At 53.2% G+C, this 17,487-nt stretch overlaps 11 protein-coding genes across 11 annotated transcripts; 5 read left to right on the forward strand and 6 right to left on the reverse strand.

Annotated features, from left to right (window-relative positions):
* Positions 1-41: 41 nt before the first annotated feature.
* Positions 42-424, reverse strand: CLAFUR5_13309 (uncharacterized protein; the record flags this gene model as incomplete). The annotated part of the gene is made up of 2 exons (XM_047912457.1): positions 42-213; positions 264-424. 2 exons carry the CDS (start codon positions 422-424, stop codon positions 42-44), a joined length of 333 nt encoding a protein of 110 aa, XP_047767721.1.
* A 90-nt stretch (positions 425-514) lies between these two features.
* On the reverse strand, positions 515-841 carry CLAFUR5_20350 (uncharacterized protein; the record flags this gene model as incomplete). Its single annotated transcript, XM_059463186.1, has 1 exon — positions 515-841. The coding sequence occupies one exon, from the start codon at positions 839-841 to the stop codon at positions 515-517; it is 327 nt and encodes a 108-aa protein (XP_059319161.1).
* Positions 842-1,859: 1,018 nt separating this feature from the next.
* CLAFUR5_13310 (uncharacterized protein) lies at positions 1,860-2,680 on the forward strand (the record flags this gene model as incomplete). Its single annotated transcript, XM_047912458.1, has 2 exons — positions 1,860-2,078; positions 2,168-2,680. 2 exons carry the CDS (start codon positions 1,860-1,862, stop codon positions 2,678-2,680), a joined length of 732 nt encoding a protein of 243 aa, XP_047768148.1.
* A 182-nt stretch (positions 2,681-2,862) lies between these two features.
* On the forward strand, positions 2,863-4,285 carry CLAFUR5_13311 (uncharacterized protein; the record flags this gene model as incomplete). Its single annotated transcript, XM_047912459.1, has 2 exons — positions 2,863-3,403; positions 3,456-4,285. The coding sequence occupies 2 exons, from the start codon at positions 2,863-2,865 to the stop codon at positions 4,283-4,285; spliced, it is 1,371 nt and encodes a 456-aa protein (XP_047768149.1).
* An 845-nt stretch (positions 4,286-5,130) lies between these two features.
* CLAFUR5_13312 (uncharacterized protein) lies at positions 5,131-6,358 on the forward strand (the record flags this gene model as incomplete). The annotated part of the gene is made up of 2 exons (XM_047912460.1): positions 5,131-5,135; positions 5,203-6,358. The coding sequence occupies 2 exons, from the start codon at positions 5,131-5,133 to the stop codon at positions 6,356-6,358; spliced, it is 1,161 nt and encodes a 386-aa protein (XP_047768146.1).
* Positions 6,359-6,534: 176 nt separating this feature from the next.
* Positions 6,535-6,752, reverse strand: CLAFUR5_13313 (uncharacterized protein; the record flags this gene model as incomplete). The annotated part of the gene is made up of 2 exons (XM_047912461.1): positions 6,535-6,648; positions 6,696-6,752. The coding sequence occupies 2 exons, from the start codon at positions 6,750-6,752 to the stop codon at positions 6,535-6,537; spliced, it is 171 nt and encodes a 56-aa protein (XP_047768147.1).
* Positions 6,753-7,288: 536 nt separating this feature from the next.
* On the reverse strand, positions 7,289-8,431 carry CLAFUR5_13314 (uncharacterized protein; the record flags this gene model as incomplete). Its single annotated transcript, XM_047912462.1, has 4 exons — positions 7,289-7,333; positions 7,451-8,058; positions 8,281-8,320; positions 8,375-8,431. 4 exons carry the CDS (start codon positions 8,429-8,431, stop codon positions 7,289-7,291), a joined length of 750 nt encoding a protein of 249 aa, XP_047768144.1.
* A 1,126-nt stretch (positions 8,432-9,557) lies between these two features.
* Positions 9,558-11,218, reverse strand: CLAFUR5_13315 (uncharacterized protein; the record flags this gene model as incomplete). The annotated part of the gene is made up of 2 exons (XM_047912463.1): positions 9,558-11,047; positions 11,110-11,218. 2 exons carry the CDS (start codon positions 11,216-11,218, stop codon positions 9,558-9,560), a joined length of 1,599 nt encoding a protein of 532 aa, XP_047768145.1.
* A 1,463-nt stretch (positions 11,219-12,681) lies between these two features.
* CLAFUR5_13316 (Putative glutamine amidotransferase-like protein) lies at positions 12,682-13,571 on the reverse strand (the record flags this gene model as incomplete). The annotated part of the gene is made up of 3 exons (XM_047912464.1): positions 12,682-12,993; positions 13,052-13,275; positions 13,328-13,571. The coding sequence occupies 3 exons, from the start codon at positions 13,569-13,571 to the stop codon at positions 12,682-12,684; spliced, it is 780 nt and encodes a 259-aa protein (XP_047768142.1).
* A 507-nt stretch (positions 13,572-14,078) lies between these two features.
* CLAFUR5_13317 (Glycerol 2-dehydrogenase (NADP(+))) lies at positions 14,079-15,060 on the forward strand (the record flags this gene model as incomplete). The annotated part of the gene is made up of 2 exons (XM_047912465.1): positions 14,079-14,107; positions 14,169-15,060. 2 exons carry the CDS (start codon positions 14,079-14,081, stop codon positions 15,058-15,060), a joined length of 921 nt encoding a protein of 306 aa, XP_047768143.1.
* Positions 15,061-16,001: 941 nt separating this feature from the next.
* On the forward strand, positions 16,002-17,398 carry CLAFUR5_13318 (Extracellular protein; the record flags this gene model as incomplete). Its single annotated transcript, XM_047912466.1, has 2 exons — positions 16,002-16,114; positions 16,165-17,398. 2 exons carry the CDS (start codon positions 16,002-16,004, stop codon positions 17,396-17,398), a joined length of 1,347 nt encoding a protein of 448 aa, XP_047768140.1.
* Between the last annotated feature and the right edge of the window lie 89 nt (positions 17,399-17,487).

Below are 17,487 nucleotides of genomic sequence, written 5' to 3' on the forward strand. Positions count from 1 at the left end.
ACTCTGCTACCTCCATGGGGAAGACGTGTCCTGAACAATGATCAGACGCCGCCTCCAAACCACTGTTCGCGAATTTTGAACACCGTGGACTCAACGATAAGACGCTGCAGCTCTGCATAATGAGCACTCGCCTGTTGTAGAACTGTCGAACTCCTGCACAGCTCAATCACTTCAGCCCTGTGTGCTCCACTGTAGGGCAGCATCTTGAGCCAACTGTAAACATCAGTCTAAAGCTCGTGGTTCATGACCAGGGAAGGACTTACTCGGACTCTGCTTGGGACGTCCCCATGACCAAGGCAACTTTTGTGCCGAGCGCCTTCTCCAGTTCGAGGTATCTGGAACCGTTCTCTGCCATCGTCTTCAAGGACTTCTCCACATCGTCCGGATCCACGAACAGGCCAGTATGGAACAGCTGCATGGCCATGGAAGTCGCAGCTGGCCGGTACTTGGGATCCCCAAATGACTTCTGGAACTCGACCAATACCACACATGCGAGGCGGCGTACTGCGCGCGGCTAACAACCGTGACTTTTCGTGGTAGGCCTCAACTTGGCGCTTTCCATGAAGCCCTTGACCACAAGTGCCAGCTGATTGCCGTCCCGTGGCACGATAGCTGCCGAGTGGACCCAGTCCCAGAAGCGTAACGGCTCCTGGGACCATCCCATGGCTTTGTCCGTCAGGAGATTTAGCGTGCCGTTGTCAGGACCCTTATAACCATTCAGCTGAGACTTCATGTTCTGACGTCGGCGCTCGTCTTTCTCATTCTTCATTGTTTGCGACGAGCTTCCGTGACCTTTGGACAAAATGCTCTGGCCACCATCAGCGGGACATTCCACATTCATATTCAATCCCTTCAGTCCTCTTCTAGGCTCTCTGTTCGTCAGCTAGGACCAGTCTGGGGAAAGACCACGGCGATTCCTTCGACACTATTGCTACATCCATTACGAAGATAGAAGAGGATGCCACGAGAGGACGATATATAGCAAAGAGCAGGTCTTCGTGGCCTGCAGCTACCCAGCGGCGCGGCATGCACGACCCTGCATCGAGCTTCACGACTGCCCGCCGCAGTCATCTCTTCTACTCGCAGAAGTTCCGCGAGCAAGAGCAGTGCTGGGACGGCTTGAAGGGGTCATGCTCGCTCGAGACCTCACTGGCATGAAGCACATTGAGAGGATGAGAGAGGGAAAACCTACAATCCCACGCATGCACTACCTGGCTTGCACACGCAATCAAACGGCTGTGATGCAGGGTGTGATGAAGAGCCAGGACACTCGAAGCAAAACGGCACACATGCTGAGACAGCAGCTGCCTCGTACACAGAACAATGCTTACTGGCTAATCAATGACGCTAAACGTCCGTTGGAGGAATTAGAGCTTTTCAAGCTTTGTATGCACAAGCTGTCTGCATGCCAAGAATTCTCGAAACCGGTTCTGAACCTCATCGGATCAGCACTCAACCGAAACAAATACAGCCATGGCAGTCATACGACGTGGACCTCGTCGAGACCTGCCTCCAGACTGCCGGCAGCGACAGCACATCGTTGCGCACAGTCCCATCGTGTAGCTCAGGTGAGACCGCGTCGAGAGCGAAAGCTTTCCAAAAGACGTCATTGTTCGCAAAACGAGAGAGCGCCTTGTAATCGCAAAGTCTCAGCTTCATGCCAGTTAATGAGCTCAGGTGTAGCGACGTCATCCGGTCTGCCGAAGCTCGAGATGCGTATAAATGAGCGAGCAATACAGCTACGGTTTCGTGATCACCAACAAGAACAGCTTCTACAGCTGCCCAGATAATGCTGCAACCTGCGTCTCAACCGACTCAAGCCCGTCCAACGCAGCGGTTTTCCAGGGGTTGCTATCATCATGTCTAGTGACATACCTCTGTTTCGTGCTGATAGTGACTCCTCGAAAAATGCTTCGTTGGACAGGCTTGAGTCGGTTGACGGGCAGGGGGCAGTGACAGCCGACGACGAGCTTCATTATTCTCGTTGTTACTGGAGAGGAAAGATTCAGTTCGAAAACACACTTTCGCAGTCTTTGGCTCGGTCGGCGGGAGCGTCAACGACTTGCAAAGATTTGGATGTAAGCTCCTTCTCACCTCCAGAATCGGTGGCAAGCGGACAAGCGCCGTTGGTGCGAATGTAGCGAGAGCATTTCCTGACAATGGACAGTGCGAGTTGATGAAGACGATTATCGACTTTCCGTACTCGGCGTGTCTTGAGAAGATAGACTCGCTGATCTCGATTGGAGTACCCGGAGACCATCACATGGAAGCGAACAACGATTATGCAACACTTGTGACGAAGATTGGGGCAATTCTCGACAAGGAGGACACCGCGTTGACGAGGAAGTTGGACGCATTGGTACGAAGTCGTGGCGTTGCCACGCTGGCGCATTTGCAGTCGTACGATGGTGCTCCAGCATGTCCACCATCTGCAGGGGATGTGGACGACAACGGGGTTTCTCATATAGCTTTGTATACCGTCAAGCTCCAGGAATGGGGCGCAAGGAAGGGAAAGGGGCTGAGCTTCAAGGAGATCCAGACAACTCTTGATCCCCCGAGATCCGAGGTCAAAGCTTTGGTTGAGGGCATGGAGTTTATGGGCGTTGGCAGAAGCAAGAAGCACGCTCGTCATGTGGCTTCAAAGAGAGCCTGCGAGCACTTGGGCATCGAGGTCAAATGAAGTACTGAGCGAGGCTGCAAGATCATTTTGCTTTGGTCGTCGGGCTATCGCGGGTCTTAGGCACGTGCTGCAGCTGCATCCGCTCGCTAGAATGAAGATTGATGCGAAAAGTGACATCACGCTCTTTGGTCTATGCGATACATATAAAGGCGACGTGAGGCCCGCCACGTAGCCGTCTGTCAATGGCGTCCAACTCCTCGACTGCGGACGACCTGCAGGACTCTTCGGATGTCTTGGCGCGATTGTACGACGGCCTTCACCTCAAGTGTTTGCTGCAACACCCTAGCTTCAATCACGATCATGCTCAAGCGGTAGTGGCTCAAACGTCTGACCACTCACGAACGGCACGCTCGGTCCGGCAACGATTCCTAGACGAACTGTGCTACCTTTGTCAGTTCAGGCCTGCTGGCGATTCCATCGTCTCTATTGCTGCGGAGCGACAAAATCGCAGGGTTATACTCAGGGTTTCGACCAACGAACGGGCAGTACAGCCAGTCATACTTCACTTATGTGCGCTACAACGGCTTCTTGAACCTCTTTGCTCCAGCGATCCTGCTCAGAATGAGAAGCTTCGGGACAATACCCTCACCAGAATATTCAAGGCATCCGTAATTCAGAGTACGACGAGGGTACAGAACTACCACAGGCAGCTGATAAATGCCATCCGCGATATGCGAGAACAATATGGCACATTACGGGCGCCAGCGAGGCCTTCTGGCATGAGTACTGCATCGCTCCCAAAATGATGCACTTCATTGAGCTGATTTTTTCGAAGATGCTCAGGACTGGCGTACATTGGACAGCATGTCATGCATCGACCTAAACGACGGGAATACGAGGAAACGGAACTGTATAGACCTTTGCGTCCTGGCCCACGAGATTCGTAAAAGCGACATCTGGAATCATCTCGATCCCTCTGGATCTGGCCCATGTCGAGCTCGGGAGCGTGTTCGACACTACATTGGCCGCCTCGACTCATGGCGAAGAGCTGCAAGATACGTAATCAACACAGCAGCTGGGCCATCCTCTCCACAAGCTCCCTTAATCACAGCAGCCGTCTCCGCAACCCCAAGCCAACCGACATTGCGAGGGCAAGATGCGATCGATGTAGATCCCGATATCGATGGCTTGGTATTAACAGTCTGTCCTAGATATCGTTCAGATGAGATTCGGCCTGCGGTTGTGAAGAAGCTCAACAACGCGAAATCACTACACAAGAGGTTCGTCGATGTCCGCCAGATCCCGATAGTGCATGCCGAAGCGGCTATGGCGTACTACTTCTGGGCAAACTCCAAGACTTTCGCGGACGGTGAGCTTGCCATCGGCTGCAGTAAGCCCTCGTGCTTCTGCTGTGATATGTACCTCCGCATACTCTTCGATGGCAGACTCCTGCGACCCACTCATGGGAATGCCTGGTTTGCGTGGTATCCGCCAAGCAGCCCTGTGGCAGGGTACAAAAGACACGATGCTCGAACCGTAGATATCGTCAACCGTATGGGCTCGGAGATACAGTCCAATGTCGAAAAGTGCATTGACAAAGGTATATTTGGACGTGATCGAATGCATGACTCAACGACCGGGACGACCGGGACATCGGACTCATGAGGACGGCAAGGCCATATCTGGATCTCACGAGTAACATCGACTAGGGTCACATCCAATTCTCGTCGCTTCGGTAGCGCAAGCGTACTTCTTCTCACGGCCAGCATGCATAGCTTCGGTAGTGCGCCGACTTGCATACCAGTATTAAAGCCACTGTCTTCTGGGCATGAGAAAAGATACGCTCGCGCTACCGAAGCGACGAGAATTGGATGTGACCCTAGTTGATGTCATGTCGACTGGGATATCCGTTCGCCTGATGCATCAACCCTGCGTCTTGTGCAAAGGGCTTGTTGGTGGTAGGTCGCATACTGGAATTATGGACTGTATGAATAGGCGCTGATATCGACTTAGCCGAATGGTGTGTCTCTCGCGACTGAGGCCAGGGAGGCCTTCGATAGCCGAAGATGCACAAGACGCCCAGGATTTTGCAGCAGAGCTTTGAGCTGTGGTCGGCAGTGGTGTCTGCAAGTCTATTTAACAAATGCTATCGGTGGCAGATAGCGACATTCCTTGGGGTATATGCACCAAAGATGGGTATAGCTGTCTTGTCAGCTGGGTTCGTGACATGCACATATTACTGCCGGGGTACTAGGAGAGTTGGCGCTAGTCTGCCTGACGGACTTTTAGCGTCGACCTTGTTCAGGCATGGGATTTGACGTGAGCCAGCTACCCCGTCAAGGTCATTGAGTGCCGTGGAGCGGACAGAGAGACCGAGTGACCTTCCAGACTCCCTTTCACTCTGTCAGTCATCGGACAGACAACTTCCCCAAATCCACTATCATGAGTTCATATTGCTCACGCCAATGCAGCAATGACGAAGTGCTCGAAACACACGAGGCCACCCGTATATGTCGTGAGTATAGCACGCTTTTGGAGTGGTCGCAGCTCAAGACACGTCAAGCGCTGACCTCAATCTACAGTATCGCAAAGTCTCGACCATATCGCTTCGTTGTTGGACCCAAAAGAGAGGCATACTTCTTGCATCCCAAGCTGGTATCTCTGCACTCCGGGTACCTCGGTGCATTAATCGACGCCGACTGGAGTGGTGAGCGCACAGCCTGCATTGTGCTCGACGATGTTAGAGAGGATACTTTCGCCAGCGTTGCGGAGTACCTGTACACAGGAGACTACACCTCGGCGTCGTACAGGGTGACGGTCATTGAGGACGACAGTGGAGATCTTGACAGCGATATGATTGTTACTCCACCAACGACTGTAGACGGCCACGACGCTGATTCGAGACTTCGATCTGCCCAGAAGTCTGGTCAAGCAAAGACAGCCCTGGCCGAGCGACCTATCACGCAAGGTGTCTGGGAATTCTCGGGGCCAAATCACTCACCTGTCGAGAAGAGCAAAGAGAAAGACGTATCCGATTGGGACGAATCAAATCCAGAACTTATGACAAAAGAGTCTCCGGTATCGCCAGTGGTCGATCTGGATGAGTGGGCAAGTTACACCATGAAATCAATGAAAGTCAAAGCCAAGAAGAGGGCGGCAATGTGGGCTGAGCCAGAGCCAACTTTAGAGCCCGAAGCCGACGAGCTATTCACTACTCCGGGGCTTCGCGCGTGCTCCCCAATCAATGAAACGTCTGAGGCGAGGCACATTACTCCTTCTGCTGCGAAGCCAACCCGCGAAGCCGCAATGTGGACAGCATTCACGGCTCGACAGTATGAGCTTGAGCACCGTCCAACGCCTGTCGCAGTCAGAGCCAACCTCAATGCAGACGAAGGCTACGATGTCGTCTTCCTGAGTCATGCTCGCATCTTCATGTGTGCCAAAGCCTGGTTTATCGAAGGCCTTGCCAAGCTCGCACTAAAAAGACTGCACGAGACTTTGACGAGTTTCACTTTGTACTCAGAGAGAGTCGGTGATGTCGTCAAGCTTGTCGAGTATGCCTACAGCAGATCCTGCATGGGATGCGTTGGTGTGCTTGATCTCCGCGACCTTGTGATGCACTATGCGGCATGCAAAATCGCTAGGCTAGTGAGCGACCAGCGCTTCCAGGGCGTTTTGCAGGCTGAAAACACGGCTGGGGTTGATCTGGTGAAAGAACTCGTCGAGGACTTGGTGTAAGGGATGTGGAATTGTTGCAGACAGTCTCACAGCGTTGCATCCAGCTACTTGGAACTTGCTACCCACGTTTTGACTGCTTGAGCCACGAAAGAATGTTCACGTCAACCCTACCGGAAGCAGCTTGCGAGTCTCATCGACCGGTTTCTCCAACAACGACTGCCCGTCATCAGGTCACATCACTTCTTGTTGCCTCCAGAGTTGTTCTGGCCACCTTGGTTTCCAGCATTGGCATTCTTATCACCTGCAGCCTGAGCACGAGCGGCAAAGCCAGGATCGTTACCAGACTTGGCCTTCCAAATTGTCAGCTGCGTATAACCAGCAGAGGCAAGTGCATTACCTCAGAAGACTGGATACGAGAGCTATCGCCCTTGGTCATTTGTTGCTTCTCGGGCATGTTGGATTGTTGTCTGTGTGCGTTACGTAGATGTAGCTTCTCGTTGACTTGGTGTATCGAGGTCGTGGGGCATGATGAGCAGGATCTTAGCAGTCTCACGAGCTGTTCTTATATCTCAAGCCCTCCTTGTTCTGGTCTGTAATAGAAGCCATTGAACAACACATGCAGGACAATCTGCATTCTTACCGGCCATTTTGCCTGACGGTCTTTTAGCGGAACGTAAAGGTGCCCGCTGCCCTGCATTCCCGATCGACATGCAGTAGCTCAATGCTGCAGCTTCCTCGTCCTGCCATGGGTATTCTCGGTAGATGTGCGGTGCTCCCACCAAGCCCCCCAGGACAGACTTGAGCTTGTGATCATCTGGGCAGGAGGGGCAAGCCTGAATAGCAGCAGAGGTGCCTCAACACCGATGCTGATGCGATACATTCCTGTAGTGGCGAGTCATGTAGATGCTAGCGAGAGCAGAGGGTAGTGGAATCAGTTGGACACAGGTGATGAACATATACCTAACCTGTCTGCAGAGCGGCATGGTCCTTTCAGCCAATTTCATCCAGCTTGTACAGAGTCGACTCATCCTCCAGCTGTAGAACGCGTCAGCGTCATTGAGTCCCCGACCACGCAAAGAGTATCACAACTTACTAGGACTAGCCGTCGTCCCATTCCTCTCCACCCCCAATTCCACGCCAAACGTGACATACGCCAAACACCCCATTCCTCACATCCTCCCCATCCAGCGGCTCATAATCCACCGTACTATCCGCTCCACTCTGCAGCACCTGGTTATAAAGACTATCGTTCGAGTTCCGCAACCTCTCAATCTCCGTATGACTGACATACGGCTCCAGCGGCATGATCCCCTCACTAAGAACCTCCGGGATAAAAATCTGTCCCGTCTCAATAACAGTACCTGCGTCCAGGGCACCATTGATAGTAACATTCCAATCCGTGTAGACTTGTGCGTGAATGTGGATACTCCGGTCGACATAAAAGCCCGGCACAATCGACTTAAAACCCGTCACGCCCTGGCTGTCAGTAGGCCACATTTCCCTCAGAAACGTCGAATTCCCATTCGCCAGGAACGCGAAATTATCATACCCCGTCGTATTCGTAACCCCCAACCCCTTCAGCAGCGTCTCAAACGGTGTATTTGGACTGTACTCAAGACTGGAATGAATCCCCGTAGCATTACAATGCCAGATACTAATCAACGCATCCGGAACCGGCTCATATGTATTCACATTGATGATTCCATTTTCGAGTTCGAGAGGTATGCCGGCTTCGCCTTCGGTGATGTCGCGGCGGAGGACTTCGTGGGGTGGATACCAGTAGGGGCCTTAGGTGACTTCGGGGCTGAGGATACAGGTGGAGTTTGTGATGAAGTCGTAGTGGGGTGTGTGGTGGAGTGGATGGTGAAGTCGGTTGGGAGCCTTTGGAGAGGTTGTTTGCTTCTGAGCGTTTGCGGAGGGCGTGACGTTTTTGCTTCATGACACTGACTTGGGGGGGGGCGCAGCGCTTCGCTTTCTCCGACCTTGCGAGGAGTTGTGGGGAGGATGGGGCGGGTGCGTGGGCTGGGTGTATTGGTTAGTGGTTGAGTGCTATGCCGCTGAAGGGGTTGGATATACCTTCGACAGCTGCACCGACGAGCAAGTATGCTGCCCATAGGCCTTTGCGTTAACCATCTTGACTGACTGGGGACACGCTACTGGTTGCAATTGTGAGTGATGAGTCCGGGAAACATGATGTCCTTCTGTGCCGTCTATAAGCTGTCCATCAGACAGCTACGCATCTCTGAGTCGGTACGGGTGGCCATCGGTCTGCATCTCCGCGCTGTTGATGTCAGCTCAATATTGTCAATACACTACCGCCGTTTGGATGTCTCATTGCTATACAGCTCCACAACGCAGCCCAGGTGGATCTCGGTACACGCTTGCCGACTCCAGAGGATCGTCGAAGAACATCCGATGCTCAACCATGACCACGCAAGGCAAGCTCACTGTAGCTGGTCATTGGCTCGACTCTGCATGTGTAGTAACGTAGGACGCTCGAGCTGCGGATGCTCCTCAACAAGGCTCTGCCATGAACGACATTCGTCAAGCCCAGCGGGGGTGAGCCAAAATGCCATGTTGGAGTGGAAGATTGATCGTCGCCGAACTCTGCGAGTTGCACGTGGTCGGCAATTCTTCGTCGGCTTGACCACTTCAAGCTCGACTGGTGACACCGAGCCAAGACGGCACTGCATACGCTTCGTTGGTGCTCGTTTGGGCGAAGACCGTAGTGCTCGGAAGTATGTGGTCGGCAGACCCACACTCATAGACCACAGTTTGATCGGCTTCAAGATCCTCGAGCAGATCACTTCGACCGAGAACATCGAGGATATAGCGAGATACCGGTGGAGGACACAGTCTGCGCCAGCGTGTTACTGTGGTTGGAATGCTCAACATCTTGATCGCAGAATGACGACTGAAGGACCAAAAGCTGTACACTCGTTCTCTGAGCTACGACAACAACGCCATACACCTCGCTAATCCCACCATGGTATCGACACTGCAATAGTAAATCCCTCAAAGAAGCTCCCATCTGGAAATGCTGTCGTCCATCCTTCTCATTGCGCCGCCCGTAAACATCCATCCGAATGCTGCGTCGTCAACCCACCCCATGCGCCAGCACACTAGTACGCGCAGTATAGCAAACTCGACACTGTCGCAGCACTGTTCTCATAAAGTCCTAAGACAACGCCGTTAGCACCAGCTTGCACATCAAATCTTGCGATCCACCAGATAGGGGAGTGCAGGAATATCAATGCTGCTAGTATTGCATCCCACCACTTCCGTATCCCGATCCGACATTGTCGTCCAGGCTCTTATACCCTCCACGGCCTCGTCCTCGCCCTCCGCCACCACGATCACCACGACCACGGCCACCCCTAAAGCCGTCGCCTCTGCCGCGTTGGTGGCCACCTCCTCGTCCGCCGCGGTTCGGGGGGTTGTGATTGTTGCCGTCATTCTGTCTGCTCTTCCAGGTAAAGCTGCCATCGTTTCGTTGCTGATCGCCTCGCTGCTGAGTTCGTGGTGGCGGCCTGCCATTCGAGCGTGGTGCTGAGCCTAAAGGTGGAAAGTCTTCTTCTCGGGGATGCTTGCGAGCGTTCTTAGCGTTCGGAAAGGATGCCTCGTAGTCGTCTTCGTTGGGGTACTCTTCTTCGATGCGAAGCAACACTTTCTCGCCCACGGTCGTCTCGAACTCATACTGTTGATTTTGAGGCACGGCCTGCCAGTTTCGGATGTAACTCGCCTCGATTGGCTTTGCTTGTCTTCTGGTTGCCAGCACGACGCAGGGTGTCGGGTTCTCGGTGTAGTATTTGGCACCTGGTATTGTAGGCGCGACACGAGCTGCCCAAACTCTGTTCTCGTTGACAGCGATGCCATCCACTTTCCATGTCATCTTCGCTCCAATGCCACCAACTTTGTCGAGTATTGTTCGTGGTGCAGGGCGTGGTGTGATGAGGATGTTGTTGGCGAGATGGCGTACTTCGTGCTCCGGGCAATTGGCTGGCAGCTTGACCAAGCTTCGCAGCTTCTCGATGTCGTCTTGTCCGATGAGGTATCCTGTGTAGAAGACGGAACGCTTGATCCTGTATGGTCGAGTGCCGGGCGGAGCTTTGCCATCACGAATAGCCTGGTTGCTGCCATTGATCATCTTTTGCACCTCCGCAACTTCCGTAACTGGGTCCATGTTCGTCTCTTGCTCGCTAACCTGGATGACTTCAGCAACAAAGGGCTGTCGAGGACCTCCATTATCCATCAATGCTTTGTTGAGGTCAAAGAAGAAGTCGCGGAAGCCCTTGACGTGCTTGACTCGGTCCTCGTAGATGCGAAGTTCGTCGGCGCTGTGGTAGGTGAAGGCAATGTCGCGGAGTAGTGCCTGCTTGAACAGCATCGTGCTGCCAAAGACCTCACCACTGGGACTGACACTCGGCTTGAGGCAAACCATGTCGAACTCCAGACCCTTTGATGCTATCATCCGGCCGATCAACTCACTGAAGCCATCCTCTTTCCTGCCCGTCAGCAGCACCGTCAAGGCGTGCTCCTCGCTCATGCTCAGTTGTACCAGCTCTGCAATCTTCTCGTTCCAGCAGCCTTCCCATGCTCGCTTCTCTTCAATCTCGAGTCCTTGGCCTGTCGCTGCCAGTATGTTCGGGTTATGCCACCAGCCGCCATTGTGCAGGAACTCTTGCGCTTGGAGCTGTCCACATGTGCCGGTGTTCCAGAGCTGCTTGTTGGGGAGGGGAGAGGAGAATACTGTGTTCTGTAGATCAGCCTCGGAGCGAGTCAATCATGTATCCTGCTTGGTGTCATCCTACAGGTGTTGTCGAAATCGTAGACGTGGATGGCTTTGATCTGGTGGACTGCCGGCAAGTTCTTGTCCTGACATGACCATCGCTTCAGCGCGGTGATGGTGTGTGTCGACATGTTCGAGAGTGGCCGACAAGTGGGTGATGTACGCGACAAAGTGCCATGAAGGAGTCTACTCATCCATGTTGAGCCTGCGACACGAGAGAAGTCGCGGCCATGAAGCTCCATTTCGTGAAGCAAGCGCGATGAAAGCTGCCGAAGATTTGCCGAAGGAAGTCGACCTCCATCTGCATTCCCTCCTTGTCCTTTGCTTTCTTACATCGTCTACATACACTTTGCATGACTTCTGATCTTGTCGCTCGTTGCACTGACGTTGTCAGCAAGGCCCTAGACACTTGATGACCTCAGCTGCTCAAAACGTCATGATGGACAGGACAGCGATGACATTACCCTGGCACCTTGCACTGGCTCACGTTTAGCTCATGACGAGGTCGATCCTTCGGCCTTTCATAGTACCCTTCCATGGCAGTAGGCGCGCGGCATCAGGATCCTCAAACCACGCGGGCCACTATTCCTCCCAAACTGGCGCGCTTCTACGTAGTACTTTTGGTAAGCCATACCAAGCCTGTAGACTCGTGCCGGTGAACACGACCGCATCTGTTGATCTGAGATGGATCGCGACAACGCGATGCTCAGGTGACTGTCCTGCAGTATCGCCGTTCAATTCATCAGATCTGTACGCAGCGACTAGATCATCAAAACTCTCATCAGCCAGCTGATCAGGTGGCTCTTGGATCTCAAAGTACTGTTCCTGGAGCTCAGATGTCTTCCTCACAGAAGGCCGTAACGGCCCGCAAGATGTTCCCGGCTTGTATGCTCGAGGGTCAACATGGTCCGGCAGATTCGCGATCGAAACCGCGTCCAAGGAGCGGATTTGGTCAAAGAAGGCGCACACCGTGCTTGGTGGCTGGGTTGTCATTAGGAATCCTCAGAGTGCAAAAGGACCAACGTTCGTAAAGGTGCTCTCAATGATCCGGAGAGGCTGTTCAAGTAGCGAGAGATGAGAAGACCCGGATAATTGAAGGCTGTGCCTCAGTTGTGCCCGCTGGGCGCGTAATTGTTTCACGCGACCGGCAAGGACCAAGACTCGTCATTTGAGTATTTTGAACGGATTGTCTGCTTGCCAGCGATTCTCTCACCTTACCTTTTCACGCTGCCATGTCGTGACAGGACGTATTCACAGGTCGTCTCGTCAGGACTGTTATGCTGAGCCTGCGGGAAGTGTCAAGTTTCCATCACGTCGTTTAACATACTCGTCAAGAGGAGATTTGACAGCTGCTGTGACATAATCGTCGTTGGAATCGTCTAGGCGAGTCTTGTGTTGTGAACTTGAGAGAAGAGGAAGTTGAAGATCGCAGTTCAAGGGCTGGAACTATCTCAAGTAGCAGACCAGTGTAGGCTAGTCCCAAGCGGGTCTGAGTATCTTGCCACACGCCCTTTGATTCTGTATCGAACCTCCTTCCGCAATCATTTTCGATCAAGTCTCGACACAATAACATTGAACCTCCTCAGTGTGAAGGCTAGACTCTTCTCGGTGCTTTCGATGCCTGCCATACGAACCGATACATGGCGCGTGCGACCAAGTCTCCATCATGAGGCAGTTCCGCTCTTGCTATCCCATCTTTCGCGACTTCTTCACTCAGGATGCCTTGCTCTGCCCTGGAAGACGCCGCTCTTTCCACCATGAACTGGTCAAACTCTGCATGACCTTGTAATGTCATGATCCGGCCTGGCTGGTACAAGCCGTGAATTTCACAGCGAGCAGACGAGCCGATCGACTTACAACCGGCAGGCACTGACTCTACCACATCGCGATGCATCTGGTGCAGGACCTACACATCACGCATGTCAGCTACATACGGCAGCTTGATGTTCGCCGCGGAGCCATACCAGATTCTGCTTGCCATCGAAAAGAGAGCTTCCGGACGATGTCAAGCTAACTGTGGTCGCAGAGATCTCGTAGCAATCGCTTCTCCTCACCGTGGCGCCCAAGGCTCGAGCGATCACCTGGTGCCCGAAACACACGCCAAGAATCGGTATGCGCATGCGATATGCTTCCTGCACGAACCGGAGCAGGGTCAAGATCCATGGATCCTCGGCGTTACCGTCGACATCTTCCAAACGTTAGCTTTTGGACACATGTCCCGTCGCCAAGAAACCACCCACTGGCTTCTGTCAGGAGGACAGCATCAACGTCCTCCAATCGAGGATATGTCTGCTGGTCAGCGACGTCCCACTTTGAGACAGCCAGGTCCGACTTCTCATCGAGGGCTGCTCCAGCCTGCCCTTGCTTGAGCAACTTCTCAAAGATGTCCCCGTAGCTCCCGTACCGCTCTTGTATGACTGCGAGTGGATTATCGCATTTCAGCACGGCCACTCTCAGCTTCGGTCGTGCGGCTGCCTCAACCATGCTCTTCAAAGTCGCACAACAAAAAGTGACATCTTCAGCAAAGCTACGAGATGAAATCTGGAGCTTCGTTGAGCTCGCTCACGCCGGGAGCCATTGCCGTAGCTCTGGACAACGGTGCCGACCACCGCAGAAGACCACTTCGCTCAAGACTGGTCGCGACCTGGCGTGCTGGCGACGTGGCATTGACTTATGGGTCATGTGAACGGCGAAACACTCCCTTCAGCCAAAATAATTTTTGAAAGCTTACGGAAGTGTTGCGTGTAGTGCTGTCTGTCAATTGGAGGAGAATCTCGAGATCAGGCCAAGATGTCTGTTCCTGCAGCAGCGCCCACGTTTCTTGCATCATGGACCCCACTTGACCACATCCCGGGAAAATGTGGGACGCATTTATCCAGCTGGCAACATCACTTATCAACGGAGCACATCTCACTCACAACTTCTCAAAGTGAAAGATTTCTTGCAAAAGATACACATTACCTACTCACAGATATCAGAAACACCGCAAATATGGGATCCGCACCACCACAACTCACCAAGTAAGGACAAAAAGATTGCCCCACCTGTCGATAGGTCTGAAGCTGATCAATTGTTTCACAGGCGCACCTACAAGCTCAACACTGGTGCTGAGATTCCAGCAATCGGTCTTGGAACATGGCAATCACCACCAGGCCAAGTCGAGAAGGCTGTTGAGGCCGCACTCAAGCACGGCTACCGACACATCGACACCGCAGCAGGCTATGGCAATGAGGCGGAGGTCGCAACCGGCTGGAAGGCGTCAGGTGTACCACGAGGGCAGTTCTTTTTGACAACAAAGCTCAACAACCCAGACCAAGGCCGTGTCGCCGAGGCTTGCGATGAGTCGCTCAAGCGACTGGGAACCGACTATGTTGACCTCTTCCTCATGCACTGGCCACAACCAGTCGACCCAAGCGATGCAAGCGGCAAGAAGGCTCTCGAGAACTGGGACTTCAAGAAGACATGGGCTGAGATGCAGAAGCTTCCAGCTACTGGCAAGGTCAAGGCGATCGGTGTTTCCAACTTCTCGAAGCACCATCTTGAGGAGCTCTTCGCCGATTCCTCTTTCAAGGTCACTCCAGCAGTGAACCAGGTGGAGGTGCACCCATGCTACCCATCGTTCAAGCTCGTCGACTACAACACCTCCAAGGGCATCCACACTACCGCATACTCCTGTTTGGGTTCGACCGATTCGCCATTGTACAAGAACGACACTCTTGCCAAGATCGCTGAGAAGAAGGGCAAGACCGTGCAGCAAGTGCTCCTCCAGTGGGGTCTGAGCAGAGGGTACTCCGTCATTCCAAAGTCGACCAGCCCAAGCCGTATCGAGGCGAACTTTGCCCTTGATGGCTGGAGCCTCGATGATGACGAGATCAAGACCATCAGCTCGATCAAGGACCGCTTTAAGGTTTGCGATGGCACCTTCCTGCCTTATGATGGCGAGAAGGCCAAGCTCTTCGTCGATGACGAGTAAGCATTCTCAAAAAGAGCCGGATAAATTTCACAACAAAGAAACGATGAGACGATGGAGTGGAAGAAGAGGATCACAATCTGATTCTGCGTTGCATCCGGGCTATCCCAGACTCGGACAGATCATACTCAGGTATGAATTGTCGACGCAAGGCTTCAAGATACCAGGTTGCCATCGATCATTTCGAAGCGTTTATTGCGGATGATCGAAGCCGACACAGATGGATTGGGCAGAGTGTCCTGCGTTCGAAATTCTGGTGCTTCTGCACACTTCACATAGATCTTGGACGAACAAATGGCATCGCTCATCACAGTCGCCCTGTTGGCATGGAAACGATCTTCTCACGAGAAAAAGTCGCTGCTGATCATTTATCCGGCCTGCAGCCAAGCGTCATTGGAGGCTTGTTCTCGTCCAAGCTTCGACATCCACGACGTTCCTCTTCGCTCGTTCGGCGATGCTCCAATCTCGTCACGACTTCGCAGACCGGATGCTGATAAATGTTTCCTCTCAGAGGAGGCACATTCAGATTCCCCCAGGGCTTTGTCTAGTCCGGCAGCACGGCTACTGACATCTGGGCATCGAGCGATCCAATGTCTCACATACGTCATTTTCGGCCTCCAGCATGAAACTACCTAGGTAAGCCTTCGGCGTGGGGCTTGCAACACGAGTACCACACCTTCAGCCCGGCTACTAGCAGCGTCCCAACGCATGCACGTGCTCTAGTCCGGTCCATTTGTGTGCATCCAGAAGGATCAATAATACCGGATGAAGCTCCAGATCGGATGCTTACCACGTTATCTGCAGACCTGAGTCGACCAAAAGAGGTCTACCGAACGCCAGATGCTGCAGGTCCTAGCTTGCCATGGAAGTATTAACATGATGAGCGTGCCCGGTTTCTGAGTGTCCAGCTTGGGTTCTCTTCAGTAGGTTGCTGAGTTGTCATCATGTCTTCATTCACTCTCCTCGCGGCAGCGCTGCTGACCACTGCTCATGCTCTACCTGCGCCTGCAGACCACGGGAACTATGGCAAATATGGCAGCTATGGTAGCTACGGAGCGTGAGCATTGCTTTGAATTCATGCCATGGAATCTGCTAACAAAACGTCAGCAAGCCAGATAATGGCAGCAGCTCAGAGCAGCCTACGGAGAAATATGTTGTCTCCCTCGGGCCACGTCCATACTACCTGGTCAACAACATGACAGATGGCGCCTTGAAGACTAAGCTGGATTCCTGCAAGAGCCTGGACTTCTCAGTCACTGGCTTCACGATCGGTCACCGCGGCGGAGGCACTCTCCAGTTCCCAGAAGAGACGGCACAGTCTGAAGACGCTGGTGCTCGCATGGGAGCCGGCATCCTTGAATGCGACGTCTCTTTCACCAAAGACAGAGGTCTCGTCTGCCGCCACTCCCTCTGCGACCTTCACACCACGACCGACATTCTCACCCGCCCCGAGCTAGCCAAGAAATGCGTCGTCCCTTTCACACCCGCCAACGCTACCTCCCCAGCCAACGCAGTCTGCTGTACCTCCGACATTACCATCGCCGAGTACGAGACGCTTTGCGGCAAACAAGATGCCTTCAACGCCTCGGCCACAACACCGAAAGAATACCTCGGCACCGCTCCTGACTGGCGCACGGAGCTCTATGACACATGCGGAAAACTCTTGACGCTAGATTCCTACATCGATTTGGTAGAATCCCAGCCAGTCCAACGCAACTTCACGCCCGAACTAAAGACCCCACCCACACCATACGTCCCCATGCCCTTCAATGGCTACACGCAGGAACAATACGCCCAGGACCTCGTCGACACCTTCAAGAACCGCAGCATCTCCTACGACCGCATCTGGCCTCAATCCTTCCTCTACGACGACATCCTCTACTGGCTCAAAAACGACCACGAATTCGGCAAACAAGCCATTTTCCTGCAGGAATACGACACAGCCGCAGACATCGCCAACGCCACCCGTAACCTGACCGAAGTGCGCGCCGCGGGTGTGAACATTATCGGACCCTCCATTCCCATGCTCGTCACACCTGGTGGTCCGGACAATAAGACCATCGTGCCTAGCGCCTATGCTAAGGCTATTCTGGTGGAAGGGTTCGATATCATTGCGTGGACGTATGAAAGGAGTGGGCCGGTTGCGACGGTCAAGGAGAGTGGTGAGTATTACTTTAGCAGTATTGCGGATATTGTTAGTTATGATGGGCAGTATTATGATTTGTTGGATGTGCTGGCGAATCAGATTGGGATTAAGGCGATGTTTTCGGATTGGGCGAGTAGTGTTACTTATTTTGCGAATTGTTTTGGGTTGGAGGGGCCAAGGAATGTTTACAAGTGAGGGGGATGATGAGGAGGATGAGGGTGGGTAATGTGTAATAAGGGATGATGGATAAGTTGTACATAGAGGTGACATGAGTCACCGCGGTC

The sequence above is a fragment of the Fulvia fulva genome, chromosome 11 (genome assembly GCF_020509005.1).
Source record: "Fulvia fulva chromosome 11, complete sequence".
Lineage (NCBI taxonomy): Eukaryota > Fungi > Ascomycota > Dothideomycetes > Mycosphaerellales > Mycosphaerellaceae > Fulvia > Fulvia fulva.